Raw genomic sequence first — 20,939 nt, 5'->3', positions numbered from 1 at the left:
ATTTACAGTATTATTATCCTGCTCCTCAGCCCCCCAAAAAGGGCTCCTGGAGCAGTTTACAATCAATGAGCAAAAACGACAGTCCCTGCCTGCAGGCTCAAAATCTAAAAAGACATGACACACAAGGAAAAGGAGAGGGGCGGGCAGAGGAAACAATTAAGTAGACTAACAGCGGGCCTGGTGGAATGGCCCTGCTTCCCCTCTCATCTCCTGGAAAAGTGTTGGGGAATCCAACTGGAGGAGACTCTGATGTTCCCATTGCCTGCTCCTGTCTCCCTCACTCCTTTCCCACAAGGCAGTTGATATCAGTTAGCCTTGGGGTAGGGGGGAGTCCAACTGGAGCAGGCCCTAATGTTCCCTTTGCCTGCTTCTGTCTCCACATTTTGACTGTGTGTGTCCAACGAGCAACTTCAGAGATGCCTGATCCATGTATATGAACTTGGGCATGCACCCCCAGACTGCAGGCTTCGCTCCAGGCTGGACAGCTCAGGGCTACAATTAATACAGTTATCTTCGGTCACCTGCAGAGGCCATGCTCCCTTGCGCTTTCGGCGGAAACTTAAAAATAGCTGCTGAAGCTGTACTCCTATTGTTCGTTCCGTGAGATCTGAGTCCTCAAAATAGGACCTTTCGGACAGACTGGCTTCCACTCCTGGCTGGATAGGATATGAAGTCATGCATTAGCCAGGTTTCCAGTGGTGCTTGTTTAGCTACAACAGTGTTTTGTCTCCATGTCGCTTGGCAATAAAGGAGCCTGCTTGGATGGCTACCGCCCTTCGGAATACAGCTGAGCATGATTCAACCCAAAGTCATATTGGAGGGTGCTGTTGCTGCTGCTGCTGCTGCTGCTGCTGCTGCTGCTGCTGCTATTAGACAGTCTAGACTTATTGCCTGCCCTTTTGCAAGGAAAGGCCAGTGCGTTGTAGAGCTTGGACCAGGATTGGGGGAGACCTGGGTTCAAATACTTCCTCAGCCACAAAGTTTAGGACCATTTTGCACATGGTGCGTGAACCTCTGTTCAACAAATCTTAGTTGGTTAGCCAGCCAAAATTTGTTCTTGCTGCCCACTCCAGAGGGGAGATGGGACAGGGTTTTCTGGCATTTTGCTGAGCTTCAGACCCAACACAACTCTGTGTGGGGGTGGGGTGGGGTGGGGTGAGGGGGTGTATTGGCCCCAGGAGCGTAACCAAGTCACTTGTAGTGATAGAGGGACCTAGAGATCCATAATGCCTTGCTTAAGTTCATTATTAGTGCACTTCCCTTGCTAGTAAGCCTCTGAGCATGTGAAGATGAGTGAACAGGTGACAGCATGGCCTAGCACATTCCATACTAATGAGTAGAGTATCTAATCAAGATGTGCCTGGGAAGTGAAGTTTGTTTACCTTAAAGCTACAGGTGGCTGTGCTGAGAACCAAGTGCTGTTAGTCTATGCTGCGAGTGAACGCTAGGGGGCACTTGCTGCTGTCATGCTGCCTCATTGCTAACATGTATGGTATAAAACCCATTGTACCCCATGGCTCTGGGTTGAGAGAAGCTGTCTGATCCAACCATTGGGTACGCCTGTGTGCTGTAAGTTACTCAATAAAGTACTCCTTGTAAGTAAACCTGGGTCTGATTTATCACCATCTCGGCATCTCTAAATTAAGAGGTCAGAGCCCACGCCCCGGGCAATACAGGGGAGGAGCCCCGCCTCTCCTTCGCAGCTGAGGAGGAGGATGGGAGCATGTCCCCATTGCACTAAGCCTCAGATGTTCAGAAAGTCAGCATCGGGCAACCTTCATGCTTCTCCAGGCATGGAAGAAGGGCAGGGCTTCTTCCTGAGTCTGTGCCTACACCAGAGCAAAGAAATGTACTCGCCAGTGGTGAGCCAGCGAATGTGTTTGTGGGCCCTTGCCACAGCCCTAGGTGGCCAACCTGTGGTACGAGTGACACAGGTCACAGGAGTTTGTGGCACACCTGGGCAGCAGCAGAAAGGGCTACACCTGTTGGCCTGGGTGAACTTTGAATTCCACAGCAATGCCTTCTGCCCATTCCATGGTTCAGGAGACCACAGTCTACATCACATCGTCTCAGACTGCAGGATACTGTGGTTGTGCACTAAAGTGCCATTATCTTGGATCGTGGCACACTTGCGTGAAAGGCTAGCTAGCACTGCTCTGTTTCACGTATAGTTTATGTGCATCAAGAGGCGCATTAACTGCCCCCAAATCTGGTATCCCCTCCAAACATATGCCAAAGTTTTGTGCCAGTTTTGTGCTGGTTTGGGTCACAAACCTGGGTTGAGTGGCTGCTACACATAAGTATGTAATGATACGTTGAATGCGGGTTTGTAGTTAACACATACAACCCCCCCAATATTGTCACCCCCCAAAAAAAAAACCTATGCCAAAATTTTATGATAGTTTTGGGCCACTAACCCTGAGTTTTGTGCCGTCACCCCAAGCATGAAAACGACATACCCACGGGGTGTGTGTCCATGTGTGTGTCCTGGTGAACTCTAAAAACCCCACATTGTGACCTTGTCTCCGAACCTTTGCAAATTGTTGTGCTAGTAGGTACTTAGACCAATGGTGACTGTTAAATGTGACTGGTAAATGACTCAAGGGATTCTTTTTTTGTATGTTGGTAGAGATGGCTTCTTGTCTGAAAGACTCACAGTCTATATTGGAGACGACACAGCAGGAAGAGCTATACCTTTATGCTACCTACTGTTCAACCACTGTCCTCATTCCTAACTCCAGTTTTGAAAGTTGTGTTGGCCTATAGGTGACTTAACAACAGAAAAATGCAAGGTGTCATTTACTCATTTCATGTATGTGTGTGGTTATACATGTTTAAGAATCATTAGCTGATTTCAGTTTTGCATTAACCGACTTTTGCAGTGCAGACTCCTAGCAAGGTATATTGTGTGTGTGTGTGTGTGTGTGTGAATTCCTTTTCTCTTGCTGTTAGAAATGAATTTGTCTTTTAGACTGTGGCTATTCTTTAAAAAAGCATCAGCTTGTTACGTTCCTTCCTGCTTCCCTTACACCTGGATAACACCAAGTTGCCTTTTGCAGCGACCTGAGGTTTGTTGTGATGTCCTAAAAGCAAGTGATGTCTTGACTAGTGCTGAAACGAGGCAAACATTTAAAAGCATAGATTTTGGTGTGTGTGTGTGTGTGTGTGTGTGTGGCTTCTGGAGCAATTTAAGTCTTTGCCACACTCATTATGGAGTAGCTCCCTTTCTTTTTGAACTAATTGCCAAAGTTAAACTCTTGTCTTGGAGGGTGGGGCAGCAGTCTTGGTCTGAAATCTTTCTTGGCTATAAGGGAAGGAGGATATCAAAGAGCCTGAAAGGGAATGAACATGTTGCCCTTGAGGAGCACAATAAACTCCTTTGCTGTAGCTGGATCTGATTTAAATCCAATTTGTCACCTTCTTCCCAACTCTGAGAGCCGCAGTTGGGTTTTCAAGCTCTTCATAGTTCTCTCTCTCTCTCTCTCTCTCTCTCTCTCTCTCTCTCTCTCACTCACTCACTCCATTTCACAGGTGGAAAAAGGGCACCCCTGTGTGATTGTCTTGCCCTTCATCTCATGCCTAGAGTCACTGCCTAGGCCTGGCCCCCTTCACTTATTCCACGTTCACACAAGGGCAACACAATCACATTTTAAGAAGGATGCAGACAAACTGGAGAGAGTTCAGAGGAGGGCAACGAAGATGTTCAGGGGACTATGAGGGGAGACTGAAAGAACTGGGCATGTTTAGCCTTGAGAAGACAAGACTGAGGGGAGACAGGATAGCACTCTTCGAGTACTTGAAAGGCTGTCACAGAGAGGAAGGCCAGGGTCTCGTCTCGATCATCCCAGAGTGCAGGGCACGGAATAATGGGCTCAAGTGACAGGAAGCCAGATTCCGGCTGAACATCAGGAAAAACTTCCTGGCTGCTAGAACAATACGACAATGAAACCAATGACCTAGGGAGGTGGTGGGCTCTCCCACACCGGAGGCATTCAAGACGAGGCTGGACAGCCATCTGTCGAGGATGCTCTGACTTGGATTCCTGCATTGAGCAGGGGGTTGGACTCGATGGCCTTGTAGGCCCCTTCCTACCCTGCTATTCTATGATTCTATATGATTCTATATGATTCTTCTCTTCCCATTGTGTGTGTCTCCATTTACTCAGCAGCAGCCTTTTGGAAGTCTGGATTTTGGAAGTCTATCAGATTTTTTAAAATTTTGGTTGAAGATATGTTAGAAGAGCATGATACCTCCACATGAGAACCATCAGCCACAGTATGTTACAGTGGCATTTACATGATGCACCCTAGTCAAGATACATCCACACACACATCCCACTGCTGCCCAGAAACCAAAGGGGTGGGGCTGAAACCTCAAGAATGGCCACTCCAGCCATCCACACATGCCTGGGGACGTATGGACTGTGTAGAATCCGCACCATCTGTGTTTTGCGGATTGTCAGGTGCCTTTCGTTCCGTCATCCGCCCACAGACGGATGCAGATGTTTTTTTTCTGTCATGCTGAAAAATATGGAAATAATTACGTAAGTCTTTATGTAAGTCTTTACATAAGCATTTACATAATTTACCCCAGTACGTAACATTTAGTGTATTGTCCCCTATTCCATTCTACGTTTCCTCAGCAGAAACTTACGTATTTTTCTATGGATTTATATGCGTAAATTTCGGGAAGTAAAAAAATCATCCGAAAGTCCACGGACTCTGCAGGGCCTGAGGGGGTCGCTCCGCAGTGGATTCCGCAGGTTGGATTCTTAGAAATCTGAGCTCATTTTAATCCGTCTCGAATTTCTCCAGCATCCCTACACACAGCACATTTAAATACTACTACTACTACCACTACCACCACTACTACCTTCAACAATTGCTCCAAAGGCACAATAAGGATGGGTGCCAGAGAATTGGGACAGCCCCAGGTAGATGGGGATACTTGGAGCATAAGGTGTTGCTAGCATGCCAACATTTCCACTTGCTGGTTTGCCCTCATCCTTTAGCTGTGCTGGGTATTGCAGGACTCATGAAGCTGCCACCATTTCTTGCTATCAGGGCTCCACCTGTGCCTTTTTAAACAGCTGCTTGAAAAGCTAAAAACATCAGCAGGTGACTGCATCTGCATACCAGGAAGAGCTTTGCTTGTTGAATTTCTGCTGATCATTTGGTCTCTTAACATTGGTCTCTTGGGGTTGGATCCAGGATTTGCCTTCCATGAGAAGAAGGGCCTTCTGTCCAATTTTTGGGGATTCCCCCACATGCACCACAGCTCACCTCCTTCAGCAGGGCCTCCTGACTCTCTATGTAGCCTTTTCAGGGGGGTGGAGGGGCTGCTGTGGGAAGGTGGGGGGCAGGGAAGTCCACTTCTGTCAGCGTAGTTGATCCACCATAAATCTGGATCCAGCCCTTTTAAGTTGGTCAAGTAGGAACCTTTGATCGGAGCGTTTAACAAACACCTCCTCAGCCCACGCTACAACATCTTTGTAAAGCTAGGTCAAATATTAATTTTTTCCATATTCCAAATTGGAACTGCTGGGTGGGTGGAGGTCTGCAGCTGAGAAAAACAGCATCTTAGCCAAGGCTATCTAATGAGTACATGGCAGAGGTCGTCTTTGAATTGGGAACTTCTGGTTCACAGTTTATTCCCTTATCCATCGCACTATGCTAGGTGTTGTGAGAAGTCAACCAGGCCACTCAACCATACGAACATCCCTTCTCGACTGCTTTTGAGCAGAATCGAGGTGGGGTAATCCTGCTGCGAGTAGGGTTGGAAGAATCTGTCCATTTTGTTTCTCATTTTTAAGAATATAAGAAGAGCCATGCTGGATCAGACCAAGGGTCCATCTAGTTCAGCATTCTGTTCACGCACTGGCCAACCTGCTGCTTGTAGAAAACCCACAAGTATGAGTGCAGTAGCACCCTCCTGCCCATGTTCCTCAGCAACTGGTGTACATAGGCATACTGCCTCTGATACTGGAAGTAGCATATAGCCATCAGGACTAGTAGCCATTGATAGCCTTCTCCGCCACGAATTTGTCTAACTCCCTTTTAAAGCCTTCCAAACTGGTGGCCATCACTACATCTTGTGGTAGTGAATGCCACAGTTTAGCTGCTGTGTGAAGAAATACTTTCTTTTATCTGTCCTGAATCTCCCACCAATCTGCTTCTGGGATGACCCCATTGGGTCCTAGTGTTATGAGAGAGGGAAAAAAAATCTCTCCCTATCCCCTTTCTCCACACCTTGCATAGTTTTGTATACCTGCGAAGAACAAAAGTTCATTTCGTCTTGCTTCCACATCAGTGTGTGTGCGTGTGTGTGTGTATAAAAAAGTCCATACACACATTTTCAAGTACATTTCTTCCACTATACACGTTTTTGTATGCATTTGCCAAATATATGCAGTTCAGCAAGCAATTTCCCCTAACTTAATGCATTTGTATGTTATTTTCACAAATATATGCTTTTTTTGTGTGCACTTTACTGTAGTAGTAGTAGTAGTAGTAGTAGTTATAATAATAATAATAATAAGTGTGTTTGTATGCCATTTTTGACTGGTGAACTTACTGCAAAATTTGAAAAAGTACAAATATTGAAGTATAATTATGTTTTGCTTTGCATATTGGTTTGGTATGTGCACATTAGGTGCATTCACATGAAAATGTGAACTGAACAAATTTCCCCCCATCCCTAGCTGTGAGCGTGCTGCGCTTGTTTAGTTTCCGTTCACATCAGTTTGGTTTTATTTGCCTGTTTCTGTTCACTCTTCGAGGCTGGCTGCCCCATGCCGGGGAGAGGGCAGGGCTGGAGGGGGCAGCCAAGGGCTGAAGGCAATCACTTAACAGTGGTTAAAATAATACACAGCCAGGGCTTCGAACAACTCCATCTGCTTGCTTCTCTTGCTGATGAAGTCACAGTGATTTAAAACTTCCGATTCCGTTAGGATGATTTAAGCCTGAAATCTCAGTTTTAGTTTTCTCTTCAGCTGTGAGGAAAGTGCCCCTCTGCACTGCTGTAGAAGGAGTTTTCCCGACAGCCACTGTCTGGTGAGCAGTTGTAATTTTCAAGCCTGTTTCAGGGTGGGTGGGGAGGAGAGTCCAACTTATTTATGCAATTAAAAACAAAGAGGAAAAAAAGGGTAAGGGTTGTTTCACACAGTAAGAGACTGAGGTAATGGGCAGAGCAGCTTTTCCAGTAATTACTGAATGGTCTGTGCTGTTCTGGCGATGATGTCAGAGAGAGAGCGAGAGTGAGAGAGTGCAAAAGAGAGCCTGCAGAGAATTTGAACCCTCAACTCGATTATTAAAGGGGCTGAGTTGGCAATTATTGAACAATGGCCAGGCTGAAAAGGTGAAACTTCCACCTCTTAACTTCTTGTTGGGAGTTTTACATCATATTCCCTGGGTCTGTGCAATGTTTGTTTTGCTTGGACTGTTAAAGCACAGAAATGTACAAGATCAGGCTGTGAAAATTGACTTTAATTGGGCATGGCAGTCGCACGCGCACGCGCACGTGCAACCTCCCCCTCCCAATATATATTAGGGTGACTAACGAAGTAGAAACATTAAAATCTTAAAATGTTTCGGCTTCCATCTTTTTCAGCAGCTCTGAAGGTGGAACCCGAAATGTTTTGTTTGAAGATTTTAATATTTCTGTTTTGTTAGTCACTCAAATAAATATTGTTATTTATTTTTTAATAATATGATCATGTATTTTTCAAAAGAAATTACAAAAAACAAACACATTCTTACTAATTCACAATCCCTCCCCAGTCCCTCCCCAATCCCTCCCCCAGCTCAAACAGTTTCAGGATTCTTCTTCTTTATTTTCTGTCTCTCTCCAGGGTAATATATTAGTTCATCCTATTTCATTCCTTTATTGTCTTTTTATTTTCATGAGTCACAGATTTCTATAAGCATCTATCAAAGTTGTTCCATTTGACTCTTTTTTCATTCATATATATATATATATATATATATATATTCCAATCCTTCCTGAAGGTGTCTTCTTTTCTTTATTCCTCTGTGCACCCTTAAAATGAATATTTTTATTGTGTTCCAGATCCCAAAAGGATGCAGTTAATCACATCAAAAAATAACAATTACGTGGTTAACTGCATCCTTCTCGATCTGGAACACGTTTGTCTGAAGTGCTGTTTGATGCTTTAAAAATCTTGTGTGTGTGTGTGTGTGTGTGTGTGTAAGCCTGTTTTCTCAAATAGGTGTCTGCAGAGTTTGGCTGGCCATAGTAACCATCTAAAATTTGTAGTTGCCACTAATGCTGCCCCATATTCCCCCCGCCCCCCAACTCGGGAGGGGAAGACTCTCTTCTTCCCAGACATCATGTAGAGCTAGTGGTAACCAAGTGGCTCTCAAAACCCAGAGCAGTATTGGGGGTGAGCTTGGAGAAAGGTGTGGACTCACCTCTGACGTTAAGCTGGGCTTCAGGGATGCTTGGGAACTAGCAAGCCTTCTAGCTGCTTTCCAAATGCCTCCGAAATTCAGCACCCTGTCAGCAAGGAGCAGCCCTACCTGTGTCTCATAGAAAACATAGGAAACTGCCTGATACCAGAGCAGCCTATTCATCCATCTATCCCAATACTGTCTTACTCTGAGAAAGATCTTTCCATTGGAGATAGCAGGGATTGAACCGGGGACCTTTTTATATGCAAAACAGTGTTCTACCACTGAGCTATGTTCAAAGGCTTGCTACTGGCATGCTGGCAAGTGACGGTGTAGACCCCTGGGAATGCTCTTAGCCCAGTTTTTGCCACAAGAGAACTAAATCTGCTTGGCCGTTGCAGTGCCATGAGCTATGTCTGCCCAAGAGAGTATATCTGAAGTTTGTTATGTAGTATTGTGTTACTGTTTAGTTTCTGCAAGTAAATGGAAGTATCACTTCGATTGGATAGATCAGAAATTTCCTAACTGTGGCTGCAAGAAGGAAATCAATGAAAGAAGTCCACACCCACAGAGGAGCCTGCCTGCTGTGTGTCTCTGTATGGTACATTTCTTCGGCTTTGCCTCGCTTTGCCTCTTTCCCATTAGCGGCCTGTGGTGGTAGTAATTCTGCTTTGAGTATGATTGTAATTATCAGCAACCCCCCCAACACTGATGTGCAAAAAATTACTTGCTCTTGGCAGAGGCTGCACATTGTTTCTCTGCATGGAATTAACTTTTTGCACGTCAGAACAAACTGTACCGTCAGTTTTCATGCAGAAAAGAACATTTCTCAGCTATCAGAAGTTTGGGAAGTAATGAGCACCATCTCCTGGGGGTGGGGGGCATGGCTCAGTGGTAGAGCACATGCTTTACATGCAGAAAGTCCCTGGTTCAATTCCCAGCATCCACAGACATGGTGGGAAAACCCCCCACCTGAAGCCCTGGAGAGCTGCTGCCAGTCAGTGGCAGTGTCAGTGTCGACAGTACTGGGCTCGATGGACCAATGTTCTCGTTTGTTATACAGCAGCTTCCTATCTTCCTAAGTTGCTTTCACTTCTCTGCTTCTTATCTGTGGTATGAAGGAGCTGATTCAAAATACACTCTTGAGTATTTGAGTAAGTTGAGATTCTTAACAGTAAAAATGTAAGTTCATCTTCTTCATTGTACTCCCTCTGGCGCCAGGTGAAGACCTTTTAATTCTCCCAGTATTTTAGCATTTTAGCTTCCTAGTCTTTTAGCTTTGGTGTTTTAAATCTGTATTTTAAATCTCTGCATTGCTGCTAGGTTTTATCCTGGTTGTATTGTTATATTGCGGTTTTAATGCTTTTATTTTTCATATTGTTTTGTCCTATATTTTTGGTTTTAATTTTTGTGAACCGCCCAGAGAGCTTCGGCTGTTGGGCGGTATAGAAATGAAATGAATAAAACCAATCAATCAATCAAATCAATCAGTCAGTCAATCAGTGCAAAGAGTATAGGGTCACCATAGTGTCAGGGTGGAAACTGAGCCCAGAGAGCCTCAGAGCAGTTTGGATTCTGAGGAGGAACAGCAGTCCGTGGGAGAGGAGCCAGCTCATCCCTCACAGGCTCAGCACCTGGCAGAGATTCCTCCTGCCAGCATTCCTGAGATAGATAGTGACCCTGGCAGTGAGGGAGTGCGGGAGGGGGGCTTCTGAGATGCTTGACGCAGACTCAAAGAGCGACGAGCGATGGAGGGCGCGGAAAGGAGGCATAGCACCTGTTTGGTGCGCAAGCAACAGCCACCTCCCCTGGACCCAAGGGAAAGAGGGAGGATCTCTCCCTAGCCCATAAGTTCAGGGTCTTCAAGTGACTCTCTTTCAAACGGGGATCAACTGCCTACTTGAAGCTTAGGCCACTCTGCTCTTCCTTGCTTTAGTCGCTGGTGATTAGCATCTGAAAGAGTCATTAAGTTGTAAAAGGATTAAAGCTTTGAAAAGAAATCCTTTCGTCTGTGTCTTGAGCTGGCTATTGGAATCTACTGGGAGAGGCCGCCAAGGTGCTCCTGACACATAGTATCTCCCCACCGATATGCAAAATGTACATCGAGAGCAAACCTGGGAGAAAACTGGTGTAAATTAAAATGACATTGGAATAAATAGTGTGGAAGAGAAGCTGTAGCAATGGAGTAATTAACGGTGAAATGGTCATAGGAGTAAAATTAGGTTGTATAAAATTTGAACAGATGGAGTCTCAGGTATGTCTGTTTTTGTTTCACAGGCCATGACTGTTGTGAGACAGTGAAAGTCTCCCTCTGTGCCGCCAAGGAAGACCATCCTATTCTGGTGGTGGCTGAGGACAGCTTGCAGTTTGTTCAGGATGAAGCTTATGATGCGGCTCAGTTCCTGGCAACCTGTGCTGGCAACCAGCAAGCTCTAAACTTCACGAGATTCCTGGACCGCTCCAGGCCACCTGCTGGGGACGTGGACTTTCTGGATGAGAAAGTGACTTTGGCATTTCGGCACTTAAAATTGCCATCTGAGTGGAATGTACTGGGAGTGGACAACACTCTAAATGGTAAGATGTGGTGACTCTGTGTGTGCTGTGCAGCTGTCAGGGTGGAAACTGAGCCCATAGAACCCCAGAGCAGTTCTGATTCTGAGGAGGATCAGCAATCCATGGGAGAGGAGCCCACTCATCCCTCACAGGCACAGCAGCTGGCAGAGATTCCTCCTGCTGGCATTCCTGAGATAGATAGTGACCCTGGCAGTGAGAGATTGCGGGAGGGGGGCTTGCTAGACGCTCGACTCAGACGCAGGGAGCAACGAGCAATGGAGGGTGCGGAAAGGAGGCGTAGCGCCTGTTTCGCGTGCAAGCGACGGCCGCGTCCCGTGGAACCAAGAGAAAGAGGGAGGAACTCTCCCTAGCCCATAAGTTCAGGGTCTTCCCGTGATTCTCCTTCAAACGGGGACCAACTGCCTAACCCGGAGGATTGGCTACTCTGCTGTTCATTGCTTAGTTGCTGGTGATTAGCATCTGAAAGAGTCATTAAGTTGTAAAAGGATTAAAACCTTGAAAAGAATCCTTTTGTCTGTGTCTTGAGTTGGCTATTGGAGTAGACTGAAAGAGGCCGCTAGGGCGCTCCTGACGGCAGCATTTGATTATCGTTTTGGATGATTTGGGGACCTAGTTCACAACACCATGTCTTGGAATGGCTGGACTGCACTGGAGAAAGTAGGTGTAGGGACAGCTTAATCACTCTTTCATGTTGCCTTCATTCATTCATTCATTCATTCATTATATTTATACCCCACTTTTCAGCCGAGATTGGCTTCTTAAGCAGCTGACAGCTACAGTCCCACACAACACAAGCAAGGCCCAGTAAAATTACCCAGTCAGTGCTGTTATAGTAGCAGTAATTATTGTTATTAAAAGCAGTTTTACCCCACTCTTCATACAGTTAATTAAAACAAGACAGTCCCTGCATGCTTACAATTTAAAAAGACGCAACAGAAAAGGAAAACAGGATGGGGAGGGAAGAGGAAAAAAGGAAAAACCAGCATGAATTCTTCAAGCTTAAAAGTTGTCCTTCTAATGACCCACTGGTCTTTCAGTAGAGCTGAAGGAGTGGCCCTTCTTCCCATCTCCCTCTGCTGTAGTCTGCTGGAATGGCTGCTGCCTGGTGACAATTGAAGGAGGAGCCCAGTGGAGCTGGTCCTTCAGCAGAGCTGATGGCTTTCACTTTCCATACCCTCTGCTGCTTCATATCAAACCTGACCGCTAAAAATATTTCCCAAGACCTCCCTCTTGTACAGCCCTCCCCAATCTGGTGCCCTCTAGATGTTGTAGACTACAACTCCCAGCATTTCTGGCCATCGCTTATACTGTCTGAGGCTGAACAGAAGTTCAAAACATCTGGCAGGCATCATGTTGGGAAAGGCTGCTCTTGTAGAAGACTTTTTGAAGTCTCACATAGTAGCCTCATCTAACTCCCTGCTCTTGCTAGAGAGTTAGCACGTACAACCAGCCAAAAAGTCTGATCTGAGACTTAAGAGAATAAACCAATAAAACATCATGCCTTTGCTCCATCTCTGAAGTGGTGACCCCCAAACGATCCACTCCCTTCAGTGTTGTCCCTTTGGTGGCAATCTGCAAACTGGGGCAGACCCAATATAAGTTGCCCTTTCTGCCAGAAATAACTGCCAAAAGCCTCTTGCAGAAGATGTCAGTCATGGGGCACATGGCTTCTTAGAAGACCATAGGTCTAACTGCAGCCCTGGCTGCTATCTCTTCTCCACACTGGCTCCAAGTTGATGGGAAGGCTGTGGGGAGAAGATGGCAACTGGCCTGATGTAATTTTTTCAAAAGAATTTCATTTGATTGTCCAACTATATACATAAAAAAAGAAACAAACAGGAAGCTTATAACATATAACAAACATATTGCTGCACTGTAAATTTAACAATCCAGATTTCTTTAACCTCTTGGTTTAATTTTAAATTTCATTAAATATGATTTATAGTTTGCTTTTAGTTTTGCTATCTTCGGAGAGTACAACAAACGTCTTAATTTCCTGTCTTACACTGGCTTCACTGTTCAAGTAGAGAGTTAAAGGGTGCTTCCAGATAGAAGGCTGTTAGTGCTACTGATCAAAAAATGCTATGCACCTGTTCAGTCTTTCCTCTTTAATGGATTTTTCCTGGTAAGAAAAAAAGTCAGAAGAAGCGGTGGAAAAACACAGGAGGGTTACGGAGGAAGCTGATGAAGTCTGGATCCCCCTGTAAAATTCCATGAATGAGGCTGGGCAACTGAAATGGGCTCACTTGGAAGCACCAAGGGTGCAACTATTCCAAAAGTGATGATTGTACACGGCTTGAGCTTCCCTATAATCTGTTATAATTATGAGCTTATTCATCAGGATTGTATGCCTAAACATCCTGGTCCATTCTTCCACCATGGGGAGCTGTATTTGTTTCCGATATTTTGCAAGTAAAATAAGGGTGATAGTTAATCAGTTTCCTAATAGATTCCAGTAATTCTTCTGCCTGCATTCTTGAAATATCCCAGAAGGAGTACAATAGGATCATACTGAATAATGCCTTTTGTGTCATACAGTACTTTTTCAGACAATTTCTACCAAATATTGATAAAATCGGGGTCTGCTATGCCTGTGCAAATTTCTTCAACATCTTTACCTGAATAATGTTATGGTCTGTTGATGCACTCCACTCTTTTTAATCACTGAATATCATCTTCCATATTTAGCTCTATCTGAACTAGAGCTGATATGGGGGAAAAATCAATTTAAAATTTGATTCAGAATGGTCACATTTGGATAGTAGGCAAATAATCCTTAATGAAGGCATAGTTGTGTTTTGGGGGATTTGGAAGCCTCACTTCCTTAACATCTAAAATACACAAACCAGGCTACAACCTGTAATTTAAGGAGAAACAATGCCATCTTGTTTCCGTTTGGCCTTTCTGCCATTTATTTATAAAACAACTGTGTCTTCTTCTTCTTCTTCTTCTTCTTCTTCTTCTTCTTCTTCTTCTTCTTCTTCTTCTTCTTCTTCTTCTATACTGCTTACTATATTAATATCCCTAAGCAGTTCACAATAAAATACAATATAACAAGATAAAAACAATACAGAAAGGATCTTGAGGAACTGCTAATGTTTTGACATTGTCTCACTGTGATTTTATTACTGTATGTTGCTTTTACTTGTAAGCTGCCTTGGAAGGATTTGTGCCCTTAAAAGAATGATATTAATAATTATAATAATTAAATGCTAATTGCCTTTCTCTAATAACATGTCTAAAGTGATGTACAGTAAAATATACAGTACAGTAACCCCCTCCCTCCCAGAGCAAATAATATCAGGACAAACAGCAAAGGAAAAGCCGATATCCATGCTGCCCACAAATTATATGGAAATGAGTCAAAATGTTTGAAATCTGAATTTTAAAAAGGTGAATGAGTTTCAGACACTAATATCTGGATGTGACTTTAATCTCCCCTGCCCCCCTTTTTCAGTTTTATTGTAAACTGTTCCCTTCAATTGCCTCTTTCTTTCTACGACTTGTACCAAACAGCTTGAGGGATAAATGGGATCCTGATCTTTATTTGTGCTTGTTGTTGTTGTTGTTGTTGTTCAGTCGTTCAGTCGTGTCCGACTCTTCGTGACCCCATGGACCATAGCACGCCAGGCCTTCCTGTCCTGCGCTCTCTCCCGGAGCGTGCTCAAGTTCATATTCGTTGCATCCGTGATGCTATCTAGTCATCTCATCCTCTGCCGTCCCCTTCTCCTTTTGCCTTCAGTCTTTCCCAGCATCAGGGTCTTTTCCAGGGAGTTTTCTCTTCGCATTAGGTGGCCAAAATATTGGAGCTTCAGCTTCAGTATCTGTCCTTCCAATGAGCACTCAGGGTTGATTTCCTTTAGGATGGACTGATTTGACCTCCTTGCAGTCCAGGGCACTCGTAAGAGTCTTCTCCAGCACCACAGTTCGAAAGCATCAATTCTTCGGCACTCAGCCTTCCTTATAGTCCAGCTCTCACAGCCATACATTACTACTGGGAAAACCATAGCTTCGATTAGACGGACCTTTGTCGGCAAGGTGATGTCTCTGCTTCTTACTATGCTGTCTAGGTTGGCCATAGCTTTCCTCCCCAGGAGCAAGCGTCTTTTAATTTCATGGCTACAGTCACCGTCTGCGGTGATCTTGGAGCCCAAGAAAGTAAAATCTGTCACTGCTTCCATTTCTTCCCCTTCTATATGCCAGGAAGTGATGGGGCCAGATGCCATGATCTTCGTTTTTTTAATGTTGAGTTTCAAACCAGCTTTTGCATTCTCCTCTTTCACCCTCAACAAGAGGCTCTTTAGATCCTCTTCGCTTTCTGCCATTAGGGTGGTATCGTCTGCATATCGGAGGTTGTTGATAATTCTCCCAGCAATCTTAATTCCGACCTCTGATTCATCCAACCCGGCCTTTCTCATGATGTACTCTGCATATAAGTTAAATAAGCAGGGTGACAATATGCAGCCTTGTCGTACTCCTTTCCCAATTTTGAACCAATCGGTTGTTCCATGTCTGGTTCTTACTGTTGCTTCTTGACCCTCGTACAGGTTTCTCAGGAGACAGGTAAGGTGGTCTGGTACTCCCATCACTTTAAGAATTTGCCACAGTTTGTTGTGATCCACACAATCAAAGGCTTTAGCGTAGTCAATGAAGCAGAAATAGACGTTTTTCTGGAATTCTCTTGCTTTCTCCATGATGCAGCGAATGTTGGCGATTTGATCTCTAGTTCCTCTGCCTCTTCTAAACCCAGCTTGTACTTCCGGTAGTTCTCGGTTCGCATACCGCTGAAGCCTAGCTTGTAGGATTTGGAGCATCACCTTGCTGGCATGTGAAATGAGCGCAATGGTGCGGTAGTTTGAACACTCTTTGGCGTTGCCCTTCTTTGGAATTGGAATGTAAACTGACCTTTTCCAGTCTTGTGGCCACTGTTGAGTGTTCCAGATTTGTTGGCATATTGAATGCAGCACTTTAACAGCATCATCTTTTAGGATTTTAAATAGCTCAGCTGGAATACTGTCATCCCCGCTAGCTTTGTTGTTAGTAATGCTTCCTAAGGCCCACTTGCCTTCACTCTCTAGGATGTCCGGCTCAAGTTCAGTGACCGCACTATCATGGCTATCAGGGACATTCAGATCTTTCCTGTATAGTTCTTCTGTGTATTCTTGCCACCTCTTCTTCATCTCATCTGCTTCTGTTAGGTCCCTGCCTTCTTTGTCCTTTATCATGCCCGTCTTTGCACAAAACGTTCCCTTGAGATCTCCAATTTTCTTGAAGAGATCTCTAGTCTTTCCCATTCTGTTGTTTTCCTCAATTTCTTTGCATTGTTCATTTAAGAAGGCCTTCTTGTCTCTCCTTGCCATTCTCTGGAACTCTGCATTCAGTTGGGTATGTCTTCCCCTTTCTCCCTTGCTTTTCGCTTCCCTTCTTTCGTCAGCTACTTGTAAAGCCTCATCAGACAGCCACTTTGCTTTCTTGCATTTCTTTTTCTTTGGGATGGATTGAGTTGCTGCCTCCTGAACAATGTTACGGACCTCCGTCCATAGTTCCTCAGGCACTCTGTCTATCAGGTCTATTCCTCACCTCCACTGTATATTCAGAAGGGATATGACTGAGGTCATACCTGAACGGTTTAGTGGTTTTCCCGACGTTCTTCAATTTAAGCCGAAATTTTGCAAGAAGCAGCTCATGATCTGAGCCACAGTCAGCTCCAGGTCTTGTTTTTACTGACTGTATGGAGCTTCTCCATCTTTGGCTGCAAAGGACATAATCAATCTGATTTCGATATTGACCATCTGGTGATGTCCATGTGTAGAGTCGCCTCTTGTGCTGTTGGAAAAGAGTGTTTGCTATGATCAGCATGTTCTCTTGGCAAAACTCTATTAGCTTTTGTCCTGCTTCATTTTGTACACCAAGGCCATGCCTGCCTGTTATCCCGGTGATTTCTTGACTTCCTCCTTTAGCATTCCAATCCCCTATGATGAAGAGGACATCTTTTTTTGGTGTTAGTTGTAGAAGGTGGTGTAGGTCTTCATAGAACCGATCAACCTCAGCTTCTTCGGCCTCATTGGTTGGGGCATAGACTTGAATTACTGTGATGTTGAATGGTTTGCCTTGGATTCGTACTGAGATCATTCTATCATTTTTAAGATTGTACCCCAGTACTGCTTTTCCCACCCTTTTGTTGACTATGAGTGCTACTCCATTTCTTCTAAGGGATTCTTGCCCACAATAGTAGATATGATGGTCACCTGAATTAAATTCGCCCATGCCTGTCCATTTTAGTTCGCTGATTCCCAAGATGTCGATGTTCAATCTTGCCATCTCCAGCTTACCTTGATTCATTGATCTGACATTCCAGGTTCCTAAACAATATTGTTCTTTACAGCATCGGATTTTCTTTTCACCACCAGACACATCCACAGCTGAGTGTCCTTTCGGGTTTGGCCCAGCCGCTTCACTCTTTCTGGCGCTACTTGGAAATACCCTCTGCTCTTCCCCAGTAGCATATTGGACACCTTCCGACCTGAGGGGCTCATCTTCCGGCGTCATCTCTTTTAGCCTTGTGATACGTTCCATGGGGTTTTCTTGGCAAGAATACTGGAGTGGGTTGCCATTTCCTTCTCCAGTGGACCACATTTTGTCAGAACTCTCTGCCATGACCTGTCCGTCTTGGGTGGCCCTGCACGGCATAGCTTATGGCTTCACTGAGTTACGCAAGCCCCTTCGCCACAACAAGGCAGTGATCCATGAAGGGGTTATTTGTGCTACTGTGTATGTAATGTTGCATTCTTTGGAAAGTGTACGGTTGATTCTTTACCCAGCTGTTTTTTGTGCGTGGCTGCAGCTTGCAGGTTCTTGTATAGTCTACAATGTATAGTAACTACCATTTGTTCTTTCTGTAAACAAGGAAAAGATGGGGAGAAACGGCAGCGGTTGAACTATTTGTTCTTGAGTGGTCACAATAGTGTTTGCACTCCGTGGGGTTATTTTTTAACTGAACCGCAACCACTGTGGAATGCATTACATGTTTGCACTACAAAATCATCTCCCCCTTGCGCATCACGTTCTCTCATTGTATGGCTCAGTGGCTTCTTAAACGTCTGACCTCCAGGGAACTTCACGTTGACTCATCTACCAGGGAAACTCCAGCAGGTTTGCTATGGCACCCCTATGCACTGCAAAGGATTCTGGGTCATGGTTTGGACTGGGCCCTCAATACAGGGGTAGGGCACTAGCCACCCCTGTTGGGCTTTCCTGTTGTCATGTGCGTGGACTGAGTGGGCCACAGAACATACCCAGCATTCCCCTGTGACTGTTGCAGGAGAAGCATAGTAATGGTGGGCAACCTGTCTTTAAGGGAAACTGGTTCACCGTTACTGTTCATCTCATTGAAGAACCCTTTTTAAATGTGCACAAATCCCCAGGTTTTCCTGGCACGCAGGGTTGAAAACCTCTAGTATAGCTCCCATTGTCGTTTGTTCTTAAGGGGCCTTCTCTCTGCCCCCCCCCCCCCTCCAGACCCAACTAGGTTCAGGATGTATTGCGTCCATAATAAAAATACGCAGACTCGAGGGGCCTTCAACTCAACAGACGTCTAAAAGTTTGTGGTTTTGAAACATTAACATCAATGATTTGGACCTAGTTCTCGCTGAGGTAATAAACCAGAGTCAGGCCTTTAACTGCTAGAGGCCCCAAACAGACGTTACTTTAAATCTGTATCAACATCTCCCCCCCCCCTCCTTTTTTCCTCTAGGGAAGGCTCAGGGCCCCAGATCTAAACTGGGACCCTAGTGTGAGGGATAAGATGTCATTTAAGATCGAGACTGAGGCCCCTGCACCTACTCTAGAGTATAAAAAGAGAGAAAAAACATAGCTGCAAGATACCAATTTAAAGTAATGTTTGTTTTGGCTCTCAGACTGCAGGTTTGGGGTTCCTGTGATGGAATGTTCTTATACACACACATTAAACCATACTGTCTTTAAAAAATTGGCTCCTAGAAAACTAGGTATCAGGGAGAAGGATAGGCGTGCACCCTTCTCCCCAGTGTACTGGTTTTCTATGTGAAGGGTGCATTTTTTCTTGTGAGTGCCCACTGTCGTCTGAGCTTACAGTTTTGACCATGGTTTAGCAACCTCAGTGAGAAATAGGCCTTAAAATGTTTGTTCATTTTCCTTGGGCACTTCTCGTGTTTGTGAATGTGCCAGCAGGCCTGTGGGGCTGATTAATTTACGTCTATATAAATGGAGTTTTCACAGCAAGGCAGCCTTTCAGTTTCCTAAGTCAGTATGGCCAATGTGAGGGGTAAAGAGGGCAGTTCAGGCTGGTACTTGTCCTTGTTATTAATACCTTTCTTACTACTTGCATGTTGCCAATGCCTCAACTCAAGGTTGATTGGCAGTTGAGGCCCTTCTGTGTCCGTGTTGATTTTGAAGAGGGACTTCCTAGATAGTCTTTCTGTGCTTTTGGGGTGGAGAGGGAGGTGATCTCTGCTGTTTAGAACTACCTTGGCAAACATACAATAAAATTAGGCAAAATCGGACCTTGCTAGATGGGGCCAAAGATCCCTTTTACCCCACCATGCTTTGACCGCTGGCTGTCCAGATGTCCCTGGGAATTTCACAGACAAGGCACAGTGGTGATATCTTGCCTCTGGTGATTAGAGGTTTACTGCATTTAGAATTATCCACTTATGCTTTCAAAAATACCCCCGCTCCCACCCCTCAAGCTGGCCAGAGGTGAATCAACTGGGACAGAGCCTAGAATTTACTAGCCTTTCAGTTCTCAGTGCAGGTCACTGGGCAGAATTGTTTTACTGATTAGATCACTAAGGCATTGGCTGGTTGACAACTCAAACTGCCTGTGAACATGGAAGCTTCATTCTTTGTTGGCATGCCTACTAGGAGTTGATGGATCTCTTCTTGATTTAAACGGTAGTTGGTGGTTTCTGAATCCAGCCGTGGAGGGTGTGTTCTCCAGGCTAGTCTGGAACTGGAATCGAGCCTGATGTTCAGGAGGCAGAAGGCCCTGTTTGACTGACGTGGAAGGCTCAGCTTCCGCTCTTTGTACCACGCCTGGCCAACCCAGAGGCTTTCTACTGCCTCTCAGTCAATCCCTATTCCCGTCTATGTCAGAGGAGCTCTCCAAGACTGCAGCTGTAGCAGTAGAGAACGGGGGAAGGAGCAAAGCGAATTTCCTAATAAGAAACAATTGTGCGTGGAAAAGGTGTGCTTTGAAAGGTAACAATAGATGTGTAGGCCATGGCACTAAGAGGAGAATTTGGGATAATATAGGGAAGGATGAAGAAAATCCCTTTGGGGACATGTTTGAAACCATAGGAGCGGGGAGGGAAGGATACATGGAGAATGGTGCATGGAAGTACATGGAAGAGCCAAGTTGAAGATCTAGAAGATCAAACATTGAGCTGACGGTATTGGGAAAGGCTCGCCCAGGGATCAGATGTTGAGAAAATGAAGAAAATGGCCAGGATTATGTCAGTACATACCAGAAAGGCTGGAAAAGTGCCACTGAAAGGATCTATTCTGGGTCCTGAGCATTAGAAAGGATTTTGGAAGTTAATCCCACAGTTAAAATGTCACTGGGAACTGGATTCTGTGCCTCCAGACTTCTGGTAGCCTTGTGTTCTGAAAAATACATAGGGAGGCCTGTTAAATGCTCCTATCTGTAGTTCCGGCAGATAAAATAAACCCAGAGCTCATGCTGATAAAGGTAGGATGTGGAAGGGGCAACGGTGACCTTGCATCTTGATGGTTTTTTTTTCTTTTAAAAGAAAGATCCCTTTTCTCCCACTTGACCCTGCAGCAGCTTTTCGGTGATAGGTGTGCGAAATGTTTAAAGCCAGAAACGGGCAAGTATCTCAAGGGGCTGCATTAGATACCAACTAGTAAAGGGGGATATCTTTCAGTTGGCCTTATTGCGGACTTTAGGTTGTCCCCAGC

At 45.0% G+C, this 20,939-nt stretch overlaps 1 protein-coding gene across 4 annotated transcripts in view; it reads left to right on the top strand.

Moving 5' to 3' along the window:
- The window catches only part of AKAP13 (A-kinase anchoring protein 13), a 366,785-nt gene that overhangs the window by 148,078 nt on the left and 197,768 nt on the right, over positions 1 to 20,939 (top strand). For all 4 annotated transcript variants that reach the window (XM_084817349.1, XM_084817347.1, XM_084817350.1 and 1 more), the window contains exon 5: positions 10,686 to 10,982. In XM_084817349.1, coding sequence (XP_084673475.1) covers positions 10,686 to 10,982 — 297 coding nt within the window. The remainder of the gene's footprint in view (positions 1 to 10,685; positions 10,983 to 20,939) is intronic.

The sequence above is a fragment of the Heloderma suspectum genome, chromosome 11 (genome assembly GCF_057233095.1).
Source record: "Heloderma suspectum isolate Gila_16-S chromosome 11, 16-S_ref, whole genome shotgun sequence".
Classification (NCBI taxonomy): Eukaryota; Metazoa; Chordata; class Lepidosauria; order Squamata; family Helodermatidae; genus Heloderma; species Heloderma suspectum.
This window is presented reverse-complemented; position numbering and strand designations above follow the sequence as displayed.